This window comes from Athalia rosae, chromosome 4 (assembly GCF_917208135.1).
Source record: "Athalia rosae chromosome 4, iyAthRosa1.1, whole genome shotgun sequence".
Classification (NCBI taxonomy): Eukaryota; Metazoa; Arthropoda; class Insecta; order Hymenoptera; family Athaliidae; genus Athalia; species Athalia rosae.
The window spans coordinates 13,067,771-13,086,572 of record NC_064029.1 but is presented as its reverse complement, the minus strand read 5'-3'; the positions used below and the strand labels follow the sequence as shown (position 1 = coordinate 13,086,572).

At 41.2% G+C, this 18,802-nt stretch overlaps 3 protein-coding genes across 8 annotated transcripts; 1 reads left to right on the top strand and 2 right to left on the bottom strand.

Annotated features, from left to right (window-relative positions):
- The first annotated feature begins 570 nt into the window (after positions 1-570).
- LOC105691191 lies at positions 571-12,589 on the top strand. 6 transcript variants are annotated; one of them, XM_048653843.1, is made up of 12 exons: positions 584-720; positions 778-1,160; positions 1,330-1,594; positions 1,675-1,868; positions 2,053-2,278; positions 2,349-2,481; positions 2,568-3,847; positions 4,261-4,888; positions 5,103-5,256; positions 5,325-6,830; positions 6,937-7,027; positions 7,196-7,996. In XM_048653843.1, exons 1-7 carry the CDS (start codon positions 624-626, stop codon positions 2,671-2,673), a joined length of 1,404 nt encoding a protein of 467 aa, XP_048509800.1. In that variant the 5' UTR covers positions 584-623; the 3' UTR covers positions 2,674-3,847; positions 4,261-4,888; positions 5,103-5,256; positions 5,325-6,830; positions 6,937-7,027; positions 7,196-7,996. The 6 variants fall into 6 exon arrangements, 5 of the variants coding, with proteins under 5 accessions (XP_012264939.2, XP_048509800.1, XP_048509798.1 ...); XM_048653841.1 differs by having other exon boundaries at positions 2,568-4,148; XM_048653842.1 differs by having other exon boundaries at positions 2,568-4,260; positions 4,391-4,888.
- On the bottom strand, positions 2,818-18,631 carry LOC125500600 (lipopolysaccharide-induced tumor necrosis factor-alpha factor homolog). Its single transcript, XM_048653846.1, has 4 exons — positions 18,320-18,631; positions 18,103-18,223; positions 17,879-18,030; positions 2,818-2,883 (listed from the first exon to the last, which is right to left on the bottom strand). The coding sequence occupies exons 1-3, from the start codon at positions 18,363-18,365 to the stop codon at positions 17,907-17,909; spliced, it is 291 nt and encodes a 96-aa protein (XP_048509803.1). The 5' UTR covers positions 18,366-18,631; the 3' UTR covers positions 2,818-2,883; positions 17,879-17,906.
- On the bottom strand, positions 2,897-3,464 carry LOC125500599 (lipopolysaccharide-induced tumor necrosis factor-alpha factor homolog). The gene is made up of 3 exons (XM_048653845.1): positions 3,325-3,464; positions 3,108-3,228; positions 2,897-3,035 (listed from the first exon to the last, which is right to left on the bottom strand). Exons 1-3 carry the CDS (start codon positions 3,368-3,370, stop codon positions 2,912-2,914), a joined length of 291 nt encoding a protein of 96 aa, XP_048509802.1. The 5' UTR covers positions 3,371-3,464; the 3' UTR covers positions 2,897-2,911.
- Positions 18,632-18,802: the final 171 nt, after the last annotated feature.

Genomic DNA, 18,802 nt, shown 5'->3' with positions numbered 1-18,802 from the left:
CTAATTTCAATCTTTTGTTATTCGTGTTTTTGAACGATTCTTCGTGAAATGTCAAAATCAAAATTCCACGATGGGTCGGTTCTCACCGTGTAATACCATTGGCGAATAAAACGAAAAAAAAAAAATGGAAACGCTTTTAAAATTCATGCCCTCGTATTATCGGCCAATTGTTACGATCTGTCCTAAATGTGATGAAAAAATCCAGACCATCGTTATGTACAAATCATCCTCGATCACTCATTTCATCAGCAAACTGCTGTGTCCATTTTGGTTATTATCATCAATTATTCCGTTTTAAATTTCAACATTTTTTAACCCATCATTCGTCCGGGCTAAAATCTTAACGAGAAAGTCATTTTTATTACAGTCTCTGTTGTATTCCACATCTGACTGTTGTCTGCAAGAAACCAATTCACACCTGTCCCCTTTGCCTGACGATAATCCCAATCGATAAGATTAACGCCGATCTCATAAAAGAGGCTGAAAAATGGAGGAACGAAAGATGTTCCGGATCGTGCATCCCGAGTAAACTTCGTTGAATTAGACTTCGAAAAATCTTCCTGGAATTCGCTGAATAGAAAAACCGAAAACTGCTATATGATCGGCATAAAAGGAACGAGCCAATGGATACCCGTGAAACGCCTCAAACCGTTGCAACCAACGATTTGGAATTCATCGAAACTGACGAAACGTCGCAACCTCAAAGTTCAGGTGCTTCAGGTAAATGGTAAAATGAAATCGAAGATGACGTATTTGAACTTCCTCGATTTTCTGCAGATTCAAAATCAAAAACACACGAAAATAATGAGCCGAATATCTTGCGGGAAATTCGAAGGAATTCGTCCATAAGAACGATCAGACGAGATAGAACAAATAATTCTCTGGAAATTTTCAAACACACCATGCGGGGCACTCAAACACCGCTTACATTAATCGGGGTAACCATACCGAAACGCAACGACGAGGAACAAAAATCTGACAATATAAACCCGGAAACCACCGGCGACGTTGCTGCTGTGGGTAAAACTGAGATTTCGGTTGCTCGCAATTCGCAATCTGCAGACTCGGATCAGCAGAAATCTGGGTCCTCAGGGATTAGGGAGAGTCTCGAGCCGTCCACAAGCTTGAAACCCACGTTTTCTCAGTTCAGGGTAGAAGCGGTGAGCTAAATTTTTGGTTACCCGAGTTCGTGGCTTTTCAATTAGCAGAGCAAAATGAAAAAAAAAAAAAAAAAAAAACCGCAAAATACTTCAGAAAAAAATAATGCACGGGTTCAAACCCGTCCCACTTTGCCCCTGGTTTTTCCCTGCGTAAAAGTTTATTCCCCAGGTGACCGTGAAATTCAGTCACGAAGCAGCCACCCAAGCAACGCCACCGCATCCATCTCTGACTTCGACTAAAGACGGAACTGCAACATCGATTCCCATGGATGTTCTGCAAATCGCTACTTCAGTTTCGTCGAATCGTTCGGGACCAAAAAGCGAAGTTTTGACCGTCACTACTGACTACAGCACCAGGTCACCGGATGCTCGGAGTCTCACGCTCGACGTCATCGAACAAGATCATCCCAGACGCTACATCAGCGTAGAACCGAGTAGAGAATTTGAAAACCAATGGAAATTGCTATCGATTCTGCGGAGAGAAATGGGATATATTTCGTTGGTCATTCCATAGGCACACCGGTACTGGCGATAACGAATTCTTCAAATTCACGGGTCATTCGACCGCCGGTTCTACCCGCCGAATTAAGGATGGCTCCGCCTTCCATCAGCAGTCATAGAAGTTTCCTGAATTTGCGAAGAGGCCGTCGAGGGTATCGGTGGAACTGGATAAATTGTTTTAGAAGAAATGTACAAGCGGGAGAAGAGGTAAGAGTTTAAATTCATTAAAAATCCCAAATTGCGCCGAGCGCTTCGCCTTGTAACGAGCAAAAGTTGTGCCTAATTGGCATCTTTACTTGCCGACCACTTCTTCGAGGTTTTTCTAAATTTCAATCTCATCATCAATTTATTTACCGCAGCTCATTTACATATTTTTAATTAAACATTTCAGTCGGATTTGCAGCCCTACACGTTAGGGCCGCCGCCGACCTATTCCGGAATTTTCGGGGAGCACAGATCGATTTTTACGGAATCAAGGATTCCTCTGCCTCCCAGACCTTCGACCGATACATCCTCGGCATCTTTCGTCATTCCTATTCCTCCGCCTAGTTACGCCCAAGCCCAAGGACTCTGTGACGTTTCACCTTACTCTATGGAACAAATGATTTCAGTTCCCCGTAAATTAATAACCCGCCTTCAAATTTCACGATTATATTCAATCGCTGATTGAATTTCTGCTAATTTTAGCAAGCAGAGGTATTTCGTCGGCTAGACCGACAGCCACGATTTGTCCCAGATGTACAGCGGTCATTGTAACCGCGATAGAAGTTCGCCGATCAGCCCTCACCCACGTATCGGCTCTCGCTCTCTTCTTATGCGGGTGACAAAATCGAGCCAACCACATTTTACGCATCACCACATCCTCGATCGACGATCATCGCGAGAAATAAAAATTCCATTTTACAGATGCTGGCCATGCTGTTTGATACCTTATTGCATCGACTCCTGCAAAAGTACACACCACTATTGCCCAGTTTGTAGAACTTACCTCGGTACTTACACTCCTTGGTGAAGATCGAAGAGCCAACTAGCTCTGCGTAGCGGAAAAAAAATGATCCGATAGTTTTTATTTCGTATTTTTTACCATCTTCGTTTTTCGCACAAGAGTCCTATGCGATTGATAATACATGTGCGATCGTTTGAATAAAACCAATTGGACTGGCGGGAGGCAATGTAAAATCGATATTTTATTCGTCGGATGCGATTTTAAGTTACGATGAATCTTCCCGGGTAACAACTCGTATATCCGACTAGGAAAGAACTTCCAGCAACGGATTGTAAGATCCTAAGTAACCACCACAATCGGGACAATAATGTTTCGCGGTTACGAAACACATCGAGAAATAAGGAAGAAGACAGCAACCGAAAAGACAACTGCGTACAAATGAAAATCAAAATTACGGTTACTTTGAGTTACAAAAATATCAATGTCACGCGGTAACGCACCCAGACAATACGCATACGATGCATGTGAGGTGAGCGATTTTTGAATAGGATATTCGGACCTCGGTTACCACGTTCTTGGAACACGTCGGGCAGTAGGCGTAAGCAGGGGAGTGATGATTGACTGAAATATAATTTCAAATCATCAGCTTTGGAGCAATAACGAACGAAATTCAGTGGTTGCAGTTTTTGAGTAGCCGTATTACGTAATTCAACTCACGAGTCATGCCCTCTCCTCGAATTTCCGTTCCGTTTGACGAAGACATGACGAATAGAAATTTATCGTGAATTTATGTGAACATATTTTTGAAAATATCCATCATACGTGGCGTGTTTTTTGACGGTTGCATTTCGTAGCCACCTTCAAGTCATCGGTAACGGGGCATCGTCGCTTGAAAAATCAGAACGATAAATTGATATCGTTGCCGATTTCAAGGAGAGAAACGTGACGAGGTGGATACATTCGGAAATTTTTCGAGCTTCTCACATTTCAGAAAAAAACTCCGCGAGTACGAACGAGAATCCTTCGAAGATACAATTTTCGCACTCGCTATTTAACGCGTCGAACTTTCAATTGGAATTAATTACAAAACTCCACTGACGGCGCTGATTCCAAAGGTCAAGTGTACAACAATCCCATCTAATTAACAGAACATGAATATAATACAGAGAGAGCACTCCGGATCGATCTTGAGTAGGGATATGCGTTCTGCAAGGATTGAACAGCACTTCGGTCTAATCGCGTAAGTTCAAAGTCAATATATATACTCCACACGTACTTTTCTAGGGCATTATTATACCGGATTAATTGAATTTTGAAGCGATGCCAATCGGGAGCGACGAATCATTCCTCTTGCGAGCAGCAGATTCGATCGCTATTCAATAACCAATCAATGATTTCCACCAGAGTGCGTACCATTCGAGATGAGGGAAGTGCGAAACCGACGCAAACTCAATTTTCTATTATACAGACAATTGAGAGAAAGAAAATGTTATATCTCGCTGCGTTAACAATTATGCTGATACTTATTGTCAGCGAGATCGGTATGAGATAATCTTCCGTGACGACGTTTGAGTTCTACGCATGCATTCGTGATGGCGTTCGGTTACAAAAATTAAGCATCAACGGTGACAAAAAAGACCAATTCGTTTTCAGGTATGGAATATCGGAATTCGAAGCTTCCTTCGCACGATGCCGACTGTCCAATTTCGAGTAAATTTTTTGCGAATGATGAGCGTGATGGCTGAAACCGAACGAACTTCAATAATTCATTAATCTTTCGCAGATACTCGCATTGTCGTATTTAGCGAGATAGCGAAACAGTTAAAGTGATATGCTATCAGGACCGCCTGTACCTAGCGTCACCGTGAATAACGATGACTTAAAGAACTAAATTGAAAGTACGTAGTCGAAATTTGATTCAGTCGACGATAAAAACTCGATCGTTACGTTCGGTGTTCAGTTTTTTCAACTTGTACATTGTTTTTTTTTCCATCTGGCATCCCTAATAACAAAAGTAAGGCTATCGACGTGATATTCGGCCGATGAACTCGTAACAGTTCACCCTAAATTATGGAAAAAGATGGACCTCTACCCCAGTACTCCGAATCACCACCTCCCTACACCGTATCAGCTGCACCGACGCATCATCTAAGGGCACCCCACACTGTTGTACCACCTCCTAGTTACTTCTCGGAACAAAATTCGTACAACAATGCGGAACCCGTGGTATTTTCGACTCCGAGTTATGGACAAGAACGTATTATTATTCAGCAACCCGCAGGTGTGTATATTGGTCACCTCCGTTTATCATATTAATTCGTTATCGCGAAACGTTCCGAAATGTCGCGTCACCGAAGAAGCTGTCAAGTCATTTCTGGAATGATTCCAACTGTCATTGTGAATTTTCTATCGGAGACATTTTATTTCTCACGTGTTCTCTTGTCGTCTTTCATTTCTTGACTCTTGTTACTTACTTAGTTTTTTTTTTTTTTTAGGTACGACCGTACACGTTGCCAGCAACTATTCGTCGCTCGGAACGGACCCGAAATCATTGGTTTGCAGACAATGCGATCGTAGGGTTACCACCAGGACGATTCAGCAGCCAGAAATGAGAGCACATCTTTTGGCAGTTTCTTTGTGTTTAGTGGGGTAGTAATTGATGATCACACAGTAATATTTACACGAACAATGATCATCATTTGCCATTGTTGTTTCAGATGCTGGCCATGCGTACCTTGCATTTATTTCACAGATTGTTGTACGAGCACCAGCCATTACTGTCCTTCTTGTAACGCATATCTAGGAACTCATTTACCGAGACCATGACGATCATATAAAAATTACAGGAATCTTGTCGATTACATTTTTCAATTAAAAACAAAAAGAAAAAAAAAACGTTATAATTGAAAGTCAAGTTAAGTGGCGTTAGAAAAGCCTCTCTTGACATTGACTCTTCAATATTTAGCAACAATGGCGATGGAAAATTCTTCTCTATAATTAGGAATTTGGTTTACGCAGGTAAACCGAACGAGTATCAGCCTGGACGCGATATTTGAGTTCGGCATCGTAGACGGTGACATATTCTCAAGTCTGTACGTATATAATAAGTGAATAGCTGAAATGCAAAAGCATGTTTACAGACATCTGCTTATCTTTTTCGTGTATTTTAGTTTAACGTCTGGCTTAAGTAGGCCAAATTCAAATAATGCCTATGACGAAATATTACACGAGTCGTACTTACAGCTTCTTCACCTTCGCGTGTATTGACGCTCGTATATAATTATAACAATTTCTCAACATACCAGAAAAGTTCTAATCGTGAGTAGTTTGAAATAAGATTGTCCTCGCGTACTTTTTCAGTTCTTAGGGTATTACGTGTAATTACCAACTCTTACGGATATGCCTCGCAAACATTCGAAGCATATAAAGATAACCGACTTATACGGAAAACCTGAATTTCTTCGAAAGATTAGACCAAACTCATGTCAATTAGTAACGGCGCACACCGTCAAATTAGTGAGAATTCGAGCAAGAATGAATGGAAAATCAAAATGCAGTCGAGTTTGAAAAATTGATCCGATGCTAGCTGACCGGAAAATATTCTGAAAACGTCGTCATCATTCTTAAGATATGTGAGCGAAGTTGGTCGGGTAGAGTAAACTTGAAATATCGACAATGTTGACAAACAAGGTGAACGACGACGTCGAAGACCCCCGAAACTGTATTGAATGGTCGTCTATAATTACGAAAATGTAAAGCTCAAGTTCAATCACGTAAGACACGAGTGTACAGGTGTGTGTGTACACGGAACATATCGATAAAAATTCGAGATAACTTACATACGTATAGTCCAATTTACGGTGTTATTGCGGATGAGTCACGTGGAATATTTATCCAGTCGCGCTATCTCTCGCTCACCTCGGTTGTCTCGGCGAAGCCACGCAGTCATCGTTTAAACTTGGAGTCGGTGACATACATCTACTTTACACCGTACGTAGAAGCATAGATACAAAATTCAACAAAACGCAGTTCGGCAGTAAATAGTCCAGTGTAAAAATTTAGCGCGAAACGAGAAGAGGCGAAGAAATATTTCAGAAACATGTACGGAGGACCTCACAATCAACACTATCCTCCTCAAGGACCACCGCAACCTGGTTTCGCACCACAATACGGCCCTCCGCCTCCCTACGGGCAACCACCGGTGATGCAACAACCGCCTCCAAGTATGATATTCTGAATTCTGAATTGATAATTACAAAGAACCGTATTACTTTTTTGTATCGATCATACGCTAGAATTTATGATTTCTGAATTGTTACTTACGACTAGACACAACCGTCTACGTCGTGCCGGCCCCGGAACAGCAACAGAGCAGAGGTATAAGTACGGGAGAAGCTGTATGCTGCGGTTGTTGTCTTGCGTAAGTTCCAAGAAATTATTACACATGTGACAACGTATTCTTTCACGCGTAGACGTCCACGCCCAATTATTGAAATTCCCGCACGTAGAATCGTACAGCGGTGACTCACGATCGGCTGGATCATCGCCATTTGTTTACCAATTAATTGATCGCAATAATATTTTTCAGGTGTTGTCTGTCGATGTGTTCACCGTGTGATCTTTTCTAATATATATGAGCGGGTATAACTAAAATTATAAAAAAATGGACGACGATGTTGCTAATAGGTATCGATTACCGACTCGCAATCAATAATAATTGCGGGTGGGATAGACTGATTTTCTTTGAATAATGAACGAGAATCAAGGTAATTCCGAAAGAATGTTCAGAGAAATAAATTGAAAATACCATCCAACGCGACGAGATAGAAACTAAGAAAATGGGAACGCACAATTTCTTGTGCGTATGAATGGAGTAATAATACACCCAATTAAATATCATCGTACAAAATGCAGCAGAGGTAAATGGAAGGTGATGGAAATTCGCACGATGACGAGGACTTTCGGAATTTGTATGAGGAAACAAATGATAATTCAATATTATATCGTCTGAAAATCAAGCTAATGAGCTCCATCGGAATTCCGACGAACGTGATACTTCAGACCTTCAAATTAAATCAGCATTTGCGAGAGTGATTGTGTAAGTGAAAATATACATATAATGTACTGTAACGTGTAAAATAATAGTGTCCATGAACATACGAAAAGATAACATATAGGAATCCGTCATAAGATGTAAAAACCCATTGTAAAGATAAAAAAACAAATAATAATAGCAATTTTAAGAATAATGAGAAAAATGTAAACTACATCGTATTGAAAAGTGATAAACTGTTCAGTCTAGTCGTGAATATATATGTTTTATAATGATTGATGATGTAATGAGGAGTAGGAGTGTTCGGTTTTTCTAATACATATAGTTGTACATTCATTCGATAGTTTTCAGGCCTTTTGTTTCATCCAAAATATTGCGGGGGTCGTGTTTTAATTCTTGTGCGTCATAAATAAATCTTCATAAAAAATTTGATCGCTTCAGCAGCAGAGACGATAAAAATTTTAAGAGGTATTTTTAGGTATACCTATGTGTAAAATCAACAATGCGATAAGCTATTGAAAATCGAACGAGATAAGATTTGCCCCCTTCGGAGCTGTTCTACAAATCGCATCGAACATCGACCGTAAAACATATTCAGAAGATAAGTTAAGGCCACCGATTCGGCGAAACGATGTTATCAGTTTATGAAAAGCGCGAAAAAAGATAATAAAAAAAAGTCCCTCCGCTCAATGAGGTATCGTGTTAATCGGTATCTATAGAATTCGAGGATTAATTGTGACTTGAATTTGTAAAAAAAAAATTCATCGTTCGCCTCGCGCCATACGTATATCGGATTCCTCATTTGCTCGGAGACTCATTTGTAGCGAACCGGTGCGCTCTAGGTTGCAGCATTACCAGTTAACGATTAAACTTTAGTCTACTATCAAGGTACACGTACACTTACCTATTAGTTATTAATAAATTCGACGATGGTTAAAGATGCGATCTGCCGCCGCCGTCGAATCAAAACTAAGAACTGTGAGAACGGAAGCGATTACAGATCCAACGCCACCTTACACATTGCATAGAACATCTCAACCTTCAAAAGCAGCTCCTGCACCTCCCTATGCGCTCAACAAATCTTCAACCATTGTGCAGGAGCCGAATCCAAGTTAGAATGAAAATAATTATACACGCATTGTTCATTGATTTTTATTTCGATTTTTTATACGAAGGACCGGCCGATGACAGTTAAAATCCTCAGCCAGAATCGTCGGATCTCTACGATGTTACGGTTTTCGAAGCAATAAGAGAATGTTTCTACAACTCCGAATTTAATCACAATTGTCTTACTGGGTTAATTTGACCCAGGGGATTTTTGAATGCAGTCACCGTGAGGAAATTATAAGTTATATACCTAACTATAAAACTATAGTCGTGTCGCCGTCGCATGCAATTTTTTTTAATTCATTATTGCGATAACTTTTATTTCATTTTTCAGTTTGTACTGGATTTGTTTTCCGTGGGTGTGGAGCTCAAGTTTCTGTTGCACGTCGTGTCCACGAACCTTCGAAATCTGCTAGGAATAAATGCCATTGGCGAAGTACTCGACGACCAGAAAGTACAAAATTTATCAAATCATACAACGTTTACGTTCGACTCTCATACAATCGAAAAATTGTCGTCGCGAGTCATTAAGTTATGACACAAAGGTAATTAGTCATCGCGGGGAAATGCAAGGAATTTTTCCTATCTCGAGTGAAATTTGAACCAAGCGAGGACGCTTCGGATATGCGCTATGTATCGAACAGGAGCTAGACGCGCAGGCGTCTCGTCGCCAACGACGGTCGATTGTAAAATCACGTGATCAAACATGACAATGAACTTCCGACGCACAAATTTGAAAGTTCAAATTAATCCGGGAACATTGGATGAAATGCGCTCTTCTCTCATAGATAAGCATGATATCGTACTATGCGTGTATTCTAACCACTTTTTTAAATCTCACATCCGTAGATTCGTAGGAAAAAAAGAAGTCAGAAGATCTCTACAAACGGAATTGGTGACGACAATATTAAAATGTAGTAGATTTAAAACAAATGAAAATACGGAAAACATTTCTGAGACCATAACTTTCGTGGTTAATCAATGTTAAATTTATTGTTACTAGCATTGAACGCGCGCACTGCTTTCGATATCAGTCGTCGTCGTTTAATCATCGAGATTGTATTTCAATCTTCCTCCTCAAAAAAAGCGAAAACTTGCTGATAACTCAATCAATTTTATAGATCAATCAATTTAACTCGTGAGTTCGGATTCCTAAGATCGAAATACATAAGGATAGCTTAGAAATCCCAAGAATAAAAAATGTTAATTTTTGGGTAAAAAAGGAAGTATTTTTGAAATCGATTGTATGACACTTTTCTTAAATATTTTGACCTCAGGAACACGAATCCGTTGACTAAATTGAGCTACGAATCTTTCGCATCGAGATATCCTTGATTTTCCTATAAGTTCGCTTGTTTAAATTGTTAAAATAATTACTGATTGTCGGCACAGAAATAATATCCTGCTGGTTTCGGCTTCGAAGAACAAACCGTTTTTCTTTTGACGTCAAGGATCAACTTTCAAGTGTTTGGTCCGCGATCAGATTGCGAATGATATTTTTTCTCTCATCTAACTTCGAGGTTCTCCTCTGAAACATCATCCAATCCACGATGGAGCAACTCCAGGTCGATTTCCTGATACGGGGGCAAAGAAATCCAGGGAAAATAGCTATAATAAAGTTCGGACAATTACACAATCGTTCGAATTCCATAGCCTATTTTAGCCGCGCCACGGGCACGGAGGCAATTCACGCCTGGGTGACTCATATCCGGTTTTCACTTCCGCATCCCATGCGGAACGGTCCCGATCTCATATTTATGTGTACATGCATACTCGTATGTTGATTAATATGTACACCGATCGTCATGACCCCGTACACATACGTATGTGACGTCAATAAACGATCGTTGCATCAACAAAATCCTGACTCGAAAAAATTCAAATATGGTACAATCAAATCGATGGGTGAGGGTCGTTTCGATTTTTGGATGAAGGAAACTCTGTCGGTTGCGTACGTCATAGAAATGAGTATAATCCACGATAACCCCGCAGTTATCATTATCAACAAATTTTTATTGCCCGTCAATCCTCGCCCGCTTCTCCTTCCCATTTTTATTTCTCTCTCTTTCCCTCCGATATCCCTACTCTGTAACCCACCTGTTTGCCGGCCATGTCGACTATCGTCCAATCCACCGCATGCCACGAGTGTCTGCGGCAGTCGCGGTTGGCCGTGTAGTAGTAGTTTTTGTATGGGTGATTTTCTGTGTAATATTATCAGTTAATGGATGGTGATTACGTATTTTATTCAACGAGAGAGTGAATATTAGTGGAGAAATATCTGTATTATAAATCTAGAATATTTCAATAAACTCTGTTATTAGGAAATAATAAAATGCATCATCAGGATAATGCTTCGCCGTACAATCCGACGACCGAACCAATCACCTATACAGGCGGTGGTGGTGTAGCCTACACTCCGGCACAACCTGTTACCATACAACCAGGTAGACCATATTTAAAAGAATTAATATATTCGATCTTTACTTAAAGAAAAAAAAAAAATTTTAAGCTTAGATCATCCTGCCTGAATGACGACATTTTTATTGCGCCGTATACGGAGCCGAAAAAAAATAAAAACTTTCCACTCAAATAATTATTTAAGACGGCATGCAGCTGCTAGTCGATCTGAAAATATATTGGAAATGTAATTGCGATATTGGGTATGTCGATTATTGCCGTTACGATTGTTCAATTTTACATATTTTTAAAACGTAAAAAATAAAAATTTTTCTTCAAGCTATGATGGACTTCACAATCTGTCGATATCATTCCGTTCTAATATGATCGTGATTAAATTTGGAAATGTAAGGCATGCATGTATGCTCGTGTAGGAATATTTTTGTGCTTAATTACAGATCCGATTGTTGCAGTTTTTATTCTCCACGTTATTATTGAATGTTATTTTTCGTCTTGTATTTGCGTTTGACAAGCTGAAGATATGCTCGGTTCTTATCGAGTATAATGTCATTACGAAGCATCGAATATAAAACTTCAAAAACCACGCAGAATCGAGAAACGAATGAACGATTACTATAGCATACATGCAGTATATGTTAACTGATAAGAACTGATGGTATCTTATCTTGACGAATTATAAGAATCCCACTAATTTCTGTTTGTATACGTTAACTTCACGAATCTGTTACTGCAGTAAACTAGCAACTGTTATCCCAATATTTGTTCAAAAAATGTTTAATTTATTACTACTCACAATCAGACACTGGTACAGAAACTAAAATTATGTAACGCGTTTAGTATCCAGTCTCAGGTAAAAAATTAATTATTGCTGGTACATAAATAAGTATGGAACTTCTTGCAAAGCGAGTCTTCTGTCTTTCTTCATCTCTTTTTATACTAATGGTTCGTTACTTTTTTCTGCAGGTACCTCCGTCCACGTGTTTTCTGCCGGTGCAAGCGTTGGCCCCGACCCTTGCAATATAACTTGTCAATTATGCGGAGAAACCGGAATCACAAGAACCGATAAGGGAGCGAGTACGAGGACTCACCTGTTCGCTCTAGTTTTATGCCTCGTGGGGTACGTCGAGGATAATTGTTTTTTTTCTTCTTCAGCAGCGAATCCCGATTTATATACGAATATTCTTCTAATTACCATTTTCAAAAATTTCCAGGTGCTGGCCTTGCGCGCCTTGCGTATATTGCGTGGATTCTCTTCTGGCTACGAAACACTATTGTGGAAAATGCAACGCTTTCGTCGGAGTCTACAACTCGAAGTTATTCTAGTCCTGGAGCGATTGAGAAATAGAGAAAAGAAAACCGTGTATAGAAACCTGTATCAGAAGTAATGAAAGATAATGCAGTTGATTTGCTTTTTTTTCGCTGGTTTTTCACATCATTCATTGGAGCAATATCCAGAGATCACCTATTATTGATGACACATGATTGAAGATGATTTCTTGCCTCCTATCGAATTAATCACTCAATTATACATGCGAGTCACTTTCAATCGACTTTGACATTTCAATGTTCAACAGTTACCTGTCCAGGTAAAGATACTATTGTTCAATATGACTATGCTATTACGACGTTTATTTATTAAAATAATAAATTTCAATCGTTGGAAAAATATGTATACCCGATATAGAGCCTCTCACCATAGATATATTGAACTAGATCGGACAAGTTGCGAAAAGTCGGAGTCATACGGTAGTATGTTACAAAATAAGAGCTCCAGCCTAGGGCGCCATCTGCATTTTATGGTAAAACAGGGTCTTGATCGATAACGTGAAAATTGGCGGCCAACCGCATGACCGATACGTAGGTATGATCAACAAATTCATTCGCCGACTGAAAATATCACGTGGCATATACGCGGTGACGCAATATAAAATATAATCCATTCGGACGATCCAAAATGGAGCGCAGCAATCCGACGAGATGCTCGTACCACTCGAATGACTTGAGCACCAATTGATCATATCAATATCATAGATATATTGATATCAGATATCATCACAGATATGACTGCATGCGTGATTATATGTTGGCGAAATATTTAATGTAATTGGCCAGCTGACGGTCTTTGGGAAAATAGTACTTTATGGTATCTCTTTTATGGTATTTCTATGGTATTTCCATCATATTTCTATAATATTTCCTAGCGTTGCATAAATCTAGGTAGTGTTCGCGCTGTTTTCGTTTTTAATAACAATTCAACCGCCAGAATCTAATAAAAAAATAGCTGTGGATTAATGGATTTGTTCGGCGTATTAAAAAAAAATGCGAGCCGAACTCGCGTGGGACGGATTCCGCATCCGCATAGATCCCAGACATATTTTTGTAGGGAATTGAATATGGCCCTAGCAAAAGGTATCCATCATTCTTTGAGAAGTCTAAAGGTTTGAAAGCGATTGAAGGTCAAAGTAGAATTCAGGGCACATTTAATGATAGAAATTAAGTCGGAGTTGGATACAAAAAGGCCACAAATCAATTTTAAAATCCAAAATTATTTTATTGAAGCCACGAATCCTAAAATATAAATACAGACAATGAGTGATATTTCGATTAATAAGAGATTCTATTTGTAGGTATAATACAATAGGGTCCATCGATTTCGTCCGGCAGGGACGATGAACGCCAGTTTGCCGAATCTGAAAGTCGCAATTTTGAATTAGTAATAATCGCATGTTTCATAATCATTGTATCGATATTAGGAAACGAAGTTCTGCCGTCAGACTGGGATTTGCATCCATCGAAGCACTCTGTATCCCATTGAATCCTAGATTGGATAGTAAGCGGTACGCTACACTCGATACACATTTACGATTGTCTGACACTTTATAAGTATCGCCAGATCAAAGGCAAACACGAATCGATTGCACGCACAATCTGTATACTAATTCGAAGGAAAAAAACATGAACAATTGTATCACAAATTTCATGGAGGAGACCGGAGTAAAATGGAGTCCACTTTTCCCGGTCTTCCCCCGTCTTTTCGCTTTCGACGTGCGAAAAGTCTTCGAGTTGCAAGATGACGGCAGACCAACAAAATACCGAGAGCCATTGTTACAGTGAACGGTCTAATAAACCGATCACAAGAACATGAGATGAACGTGCGTCGGTCAACAATGTCCCAATCCTACCTGAGAGAACAGGGAGAACTATTCCTAACAGAATAGCCATACTACAGGGAGCTCACATTTGGATTGCTCCAAACGGATCATTATCACACTAAATGCTTTCTTATTAGGAAAGTGTAAGTCGACCGACTTTTTCATACCGCGGAGTCGCTCAAGAACTTCTGCCGAATTCACAGCTCTGTTTTACACATGGGTATTAATCCCTGCAATATAACCGCACGAGCAGCTCACCCTGAACTCTCGGTAGGATCGGGACGGCTATGAATCCAACGTTCCCTTTTCACATATAATTGTGTGACAATAGTAAGATATTAATATGTTGGTATTAATATATAATCATGTCATAATAATAATATATCAATACGTTCATATTAATAATATACCGACATCACATAATCAATTGCAAAAAAATGGCGACTCCACGATACTTTTTTGGAACACATTCATCTCAAAACATCTAGAAAACCCGGAGGCACTTTCTATTCATCATGGTTCTCCAAGTAATGTTATGGTAATATTGTGTGAAAATATTTACTCCGCTCGTCAATATTTTATCATTTGCAACGGGAATATCAAAAACGTCAATGCTGATCACGATGAGACATGTTCGTCTGAACAAGCTGTAATCAACAGAGTTATTTGAATTACGTAACAAGTATCTGTATCACATGTACGTACTGCCATCGGCTACGTGTACTCGACAAAAGTGCCAAGTGTACGTGTCAACCTTAGGTATGGAGGATGTTTCGCATCTTCCTGGCTGGCTTGAGAGCATTTCGTTTCGCCGCAGCTGCACGACGCTTCTCTTGGCTCTTCGATTTGGCAGCCCGGTTGTCGAGCTGGCAATAACGTTGAAGTTTCACCCTCAACATGAACCGCACGGCGAAGATCCTATGGCTGTTGCACGGATCAGACTCGTCGAACCACTGCGGGTCAATTTTGGTCGTTGCATCGATTGCGTGAACAACGAGCTTCCTCAGTATGCCACCCTCGTGCTTGTGCTGGATGAACACTGGAAGAAAAGACTGAAGCTGAGCTTCCACAATCTTATAATACCTGTCAGTTGGTCTTTTTAACGACGTAACTAGGTACGTGTCGTCACTTACGTATTCTCGGCATACCGTATACCTTTCATTAGAATTGACCGTATCGGATACCTTTTTGGCCATCATATCTCGACAGCGGTCACAAGGGTGCACCTTGGACAACTTGTTTACCGTATAGCCGGCGAAGAAGGCTATAGCGTTAGCCTCGTACGATCCTGGTCTTACAGGAGCTGCGGTGGGTTGGAACATGCGTAACTGCGTCGCCAAGTCGAGGTCGTCATCGTCCTCAACGTCGCTGTCACTGTCGCTTTCGCTCCGTGCATCGAGAGGTTCGTCGTTTTCGTCGTCAACAACTGGTGCAAATTCCCCATCTTCGAAGAATTCGACGGCACTTACACCGGCTTCGTATTGCCGATCCGTAAGATCACCGGCGAGCTGCGGTTCTTCGGTCGGAATTGCAACAGCCAAGTATGGCAGGTCAGCGCAGATGACATTACCCCGCTTCGAGGAAATAATGTTGCGGACCGATACCAAGTGACGTGCGGTGAGTCGGAACATTCTGCACGTTGGGTTTGGATTGAAGCCACCACGTCCTCGGAATCTGGAAAAGAGTTGTTCCACCGAATCTTGGTTACATAATGCTGTACATAACTTGTATCCTGGGAACTGCTCTCGCAGCTGGCGATAGAGCATAAGGATACCGCGAACTGTTTGTACTATTCCTACGAATGATACCGGTCGCTTCCATCTACCCTTAGCGCACACTTTCATGTGCGGCGCCCAAGATAGAAAATCTACAAGGACTTCCTCCACCTGTGGGTTCTCTTCGCTTAGAGGTCTCTTTGCGGGGTTCTCATTGAAGATGCTCGAACTGTTGCAAGCATCTATGATTTTGTCCATACTTCGGCAAAATCTCGCGGAGTCAGGAATCGTTTCCGATTTCACAGCTTCCGAATGACGCGCCAATTCCATCGCAGAAGCGAACCGCTTGCTGAAAACCTGAAAAGCTCGGGAGACATTCATCCGTTCGAAAGCGTTAGGCCACATGTGAGCTTCCGTGATATGACCTAAAAGATTAGACGTTGCGCATCCAAGATCGCTACGGAATGTATTAGTGAAATCCGAATAAACAGCAACCTTATCTGCTGCAGTGATCTTACCCCACTTACGGAACAATCCTAGAACGTTTTTTACCGCGTGCGGAAAGTCGAAGAGCGCGATGATTTTTTTCCCTCCGTGAAAGAAGTAAGGCCGGTCTTCGCTTACTCCCAATTCGGAATAAGCTCTGCCGTTACTCGTTCCCTGGTCACAGACTGTCATCTTGAGGTCAGCTCCGGCGTCATTGATTTTGCCGATGCATTGCCTCACCAAACGAACAATGTCTGAGCCCGACACGTTGTTGCATGGCAGAAAATACGCCAACATCGTTCGCCATTGGTTGCCCGCATGCAGTCCGTTCAAGCAGAGCACGAAGGCGTGATTAGCGCGTCGCTCAGTTCTACCCAGAGGTCCAAGGTCTTCAAAGCCTTCGATGACGTCGGTCTTCACGTCATACTCCTCCCGTTCCATCAGGGACATTTCATCCCACTTTAGCGCACAACACCTCTGTTCGGGAGGGATGTCTAGCATGGCCTGCTTCAACGCTGTGAATACGTGCTCACAGAACCCCACGTTGATTTCAGTTTCTGCAATCCATCTGCGAACCGTCCTCTCCGCTGGCAACTTCAGTCCCATTTGACGCAACTTCTCGTACCCCGATGCGGAATAATAGTGCATCTTCATGGCGAGATCTCGCTGATTCTCAGGGAAGGCCTTGGTGGTGTTTTCGGGGCGCAACTGCATGTCAATCATCGTGCGACTGACTTCAGACTTCACCCCGCTGATGTCGATGGAAGTGGAGGGCCTTGGCTCGTTCGAATCCACCGGATCACCCGAAACTTTTAGTTGCGATTGGTGGGGGTTTGAAGTGCTGGTGGCAAGTTGACTCATTCGTCCTTCCATTTTTCGAATGATGCTGCGCAACCTCTCATTTTCGGATCGTAGGCGCTCAGTTTCATCTTCGTTAGAATGAGCGCTCGAAGCCGTCGGACTTGCAGCTCGGGAAGACCCATACGGATAATAATTATCCGGCACCAGATCAGCTAGAGGTATCTGTGGGGTGATACCGTAAGTCCTCACAACTCGACTATTATCGAAACTCTCCATTTCGCTATGGATCTCTGCGTCACGATAGTCGATTGGAATTGCTCGCCTAGTCAACTTGTCTCGCTTTGGTGTCAGGAAGCCGTCCGATGAAAAATGGAGCGAGCACAGTCGGTGGTGTTTCAGGCTGACATATTGCGTAGCCTCTTTTTCACGTCCTATGCAATATGGAAAGATATTTTTTACATACCTAAATGAATTTTATCGCGAAAGTATTGTTATTGCCATTGAAGACTAATTTCTCACCAAAAATAAATGGTAAAAATCTTCCCGGGTAACAACTCGTATATCCGACTAGGAAAGAACTTCCAGCAACGGATTGTAAGATCCTAAGTAACCACCACAATCGGGACAATAATGTTTCGCGGTTACGAAACACATCGAGAAATAAGGAAGAAGACAGCAACCGAAAAGACAACTGCGTACAAATGAAAATCAAAATTACGGTTACTTTGAGTTACAAAAATATCAATGTCACGCGGTAACGCACCCAGACAATACGCATACGATGCATGTGAGGTGAGCGATTTTTGAATAGGATATTCGGACCTCGGTTACCACGTTCTTGGAACACGTCGGGCAGTAGGCGTAAGCAGGGGAGTGATGATTGACTGAAATATAATTTCAAATCATCAGCTTTGGAGCAATAACGAACGAAATTCAGTGGTTGCAGTTTTTGAGTAGCCGTATTACGTAATTCAACTCACGAGTCATGCCCTCTCCTCGAATTTCCGTTCCGTTTGACGAAGACATGACGAATAGAAATTTATCGTGAATTTATGTGAACATATTTTTGAAAATATCCATCATACGTGGCGTGTTTTTTGACGGTTGCATTTCGTAGCCACCTTCAAGTCATCGGTAACGGGGCATCGTCGCTTGAAAAATCAGAACGATAAATTGATATCGTTGCCGATTTCAAGGAGAGAAACGTGACGAGGTGGATACATTCGGAAATTTTTCGAGCTTCTCACATTTCAGAAAAAAACTCCGCGAGTACGAACGAGAATCCTTCGAAGATACAATTTTCGCACTCGCTATTTAACGCGTCGAACTTTCAATTGGAATTAATTACAAAACTCCACTGACGGCGCTGATTCCAAAGGTCAAGTGTACAACAATCCCATCTAATTAACAGAACATGAATATAATACAGAGAGAGCACTCCGGATCGATCTTGAGTAGGGATA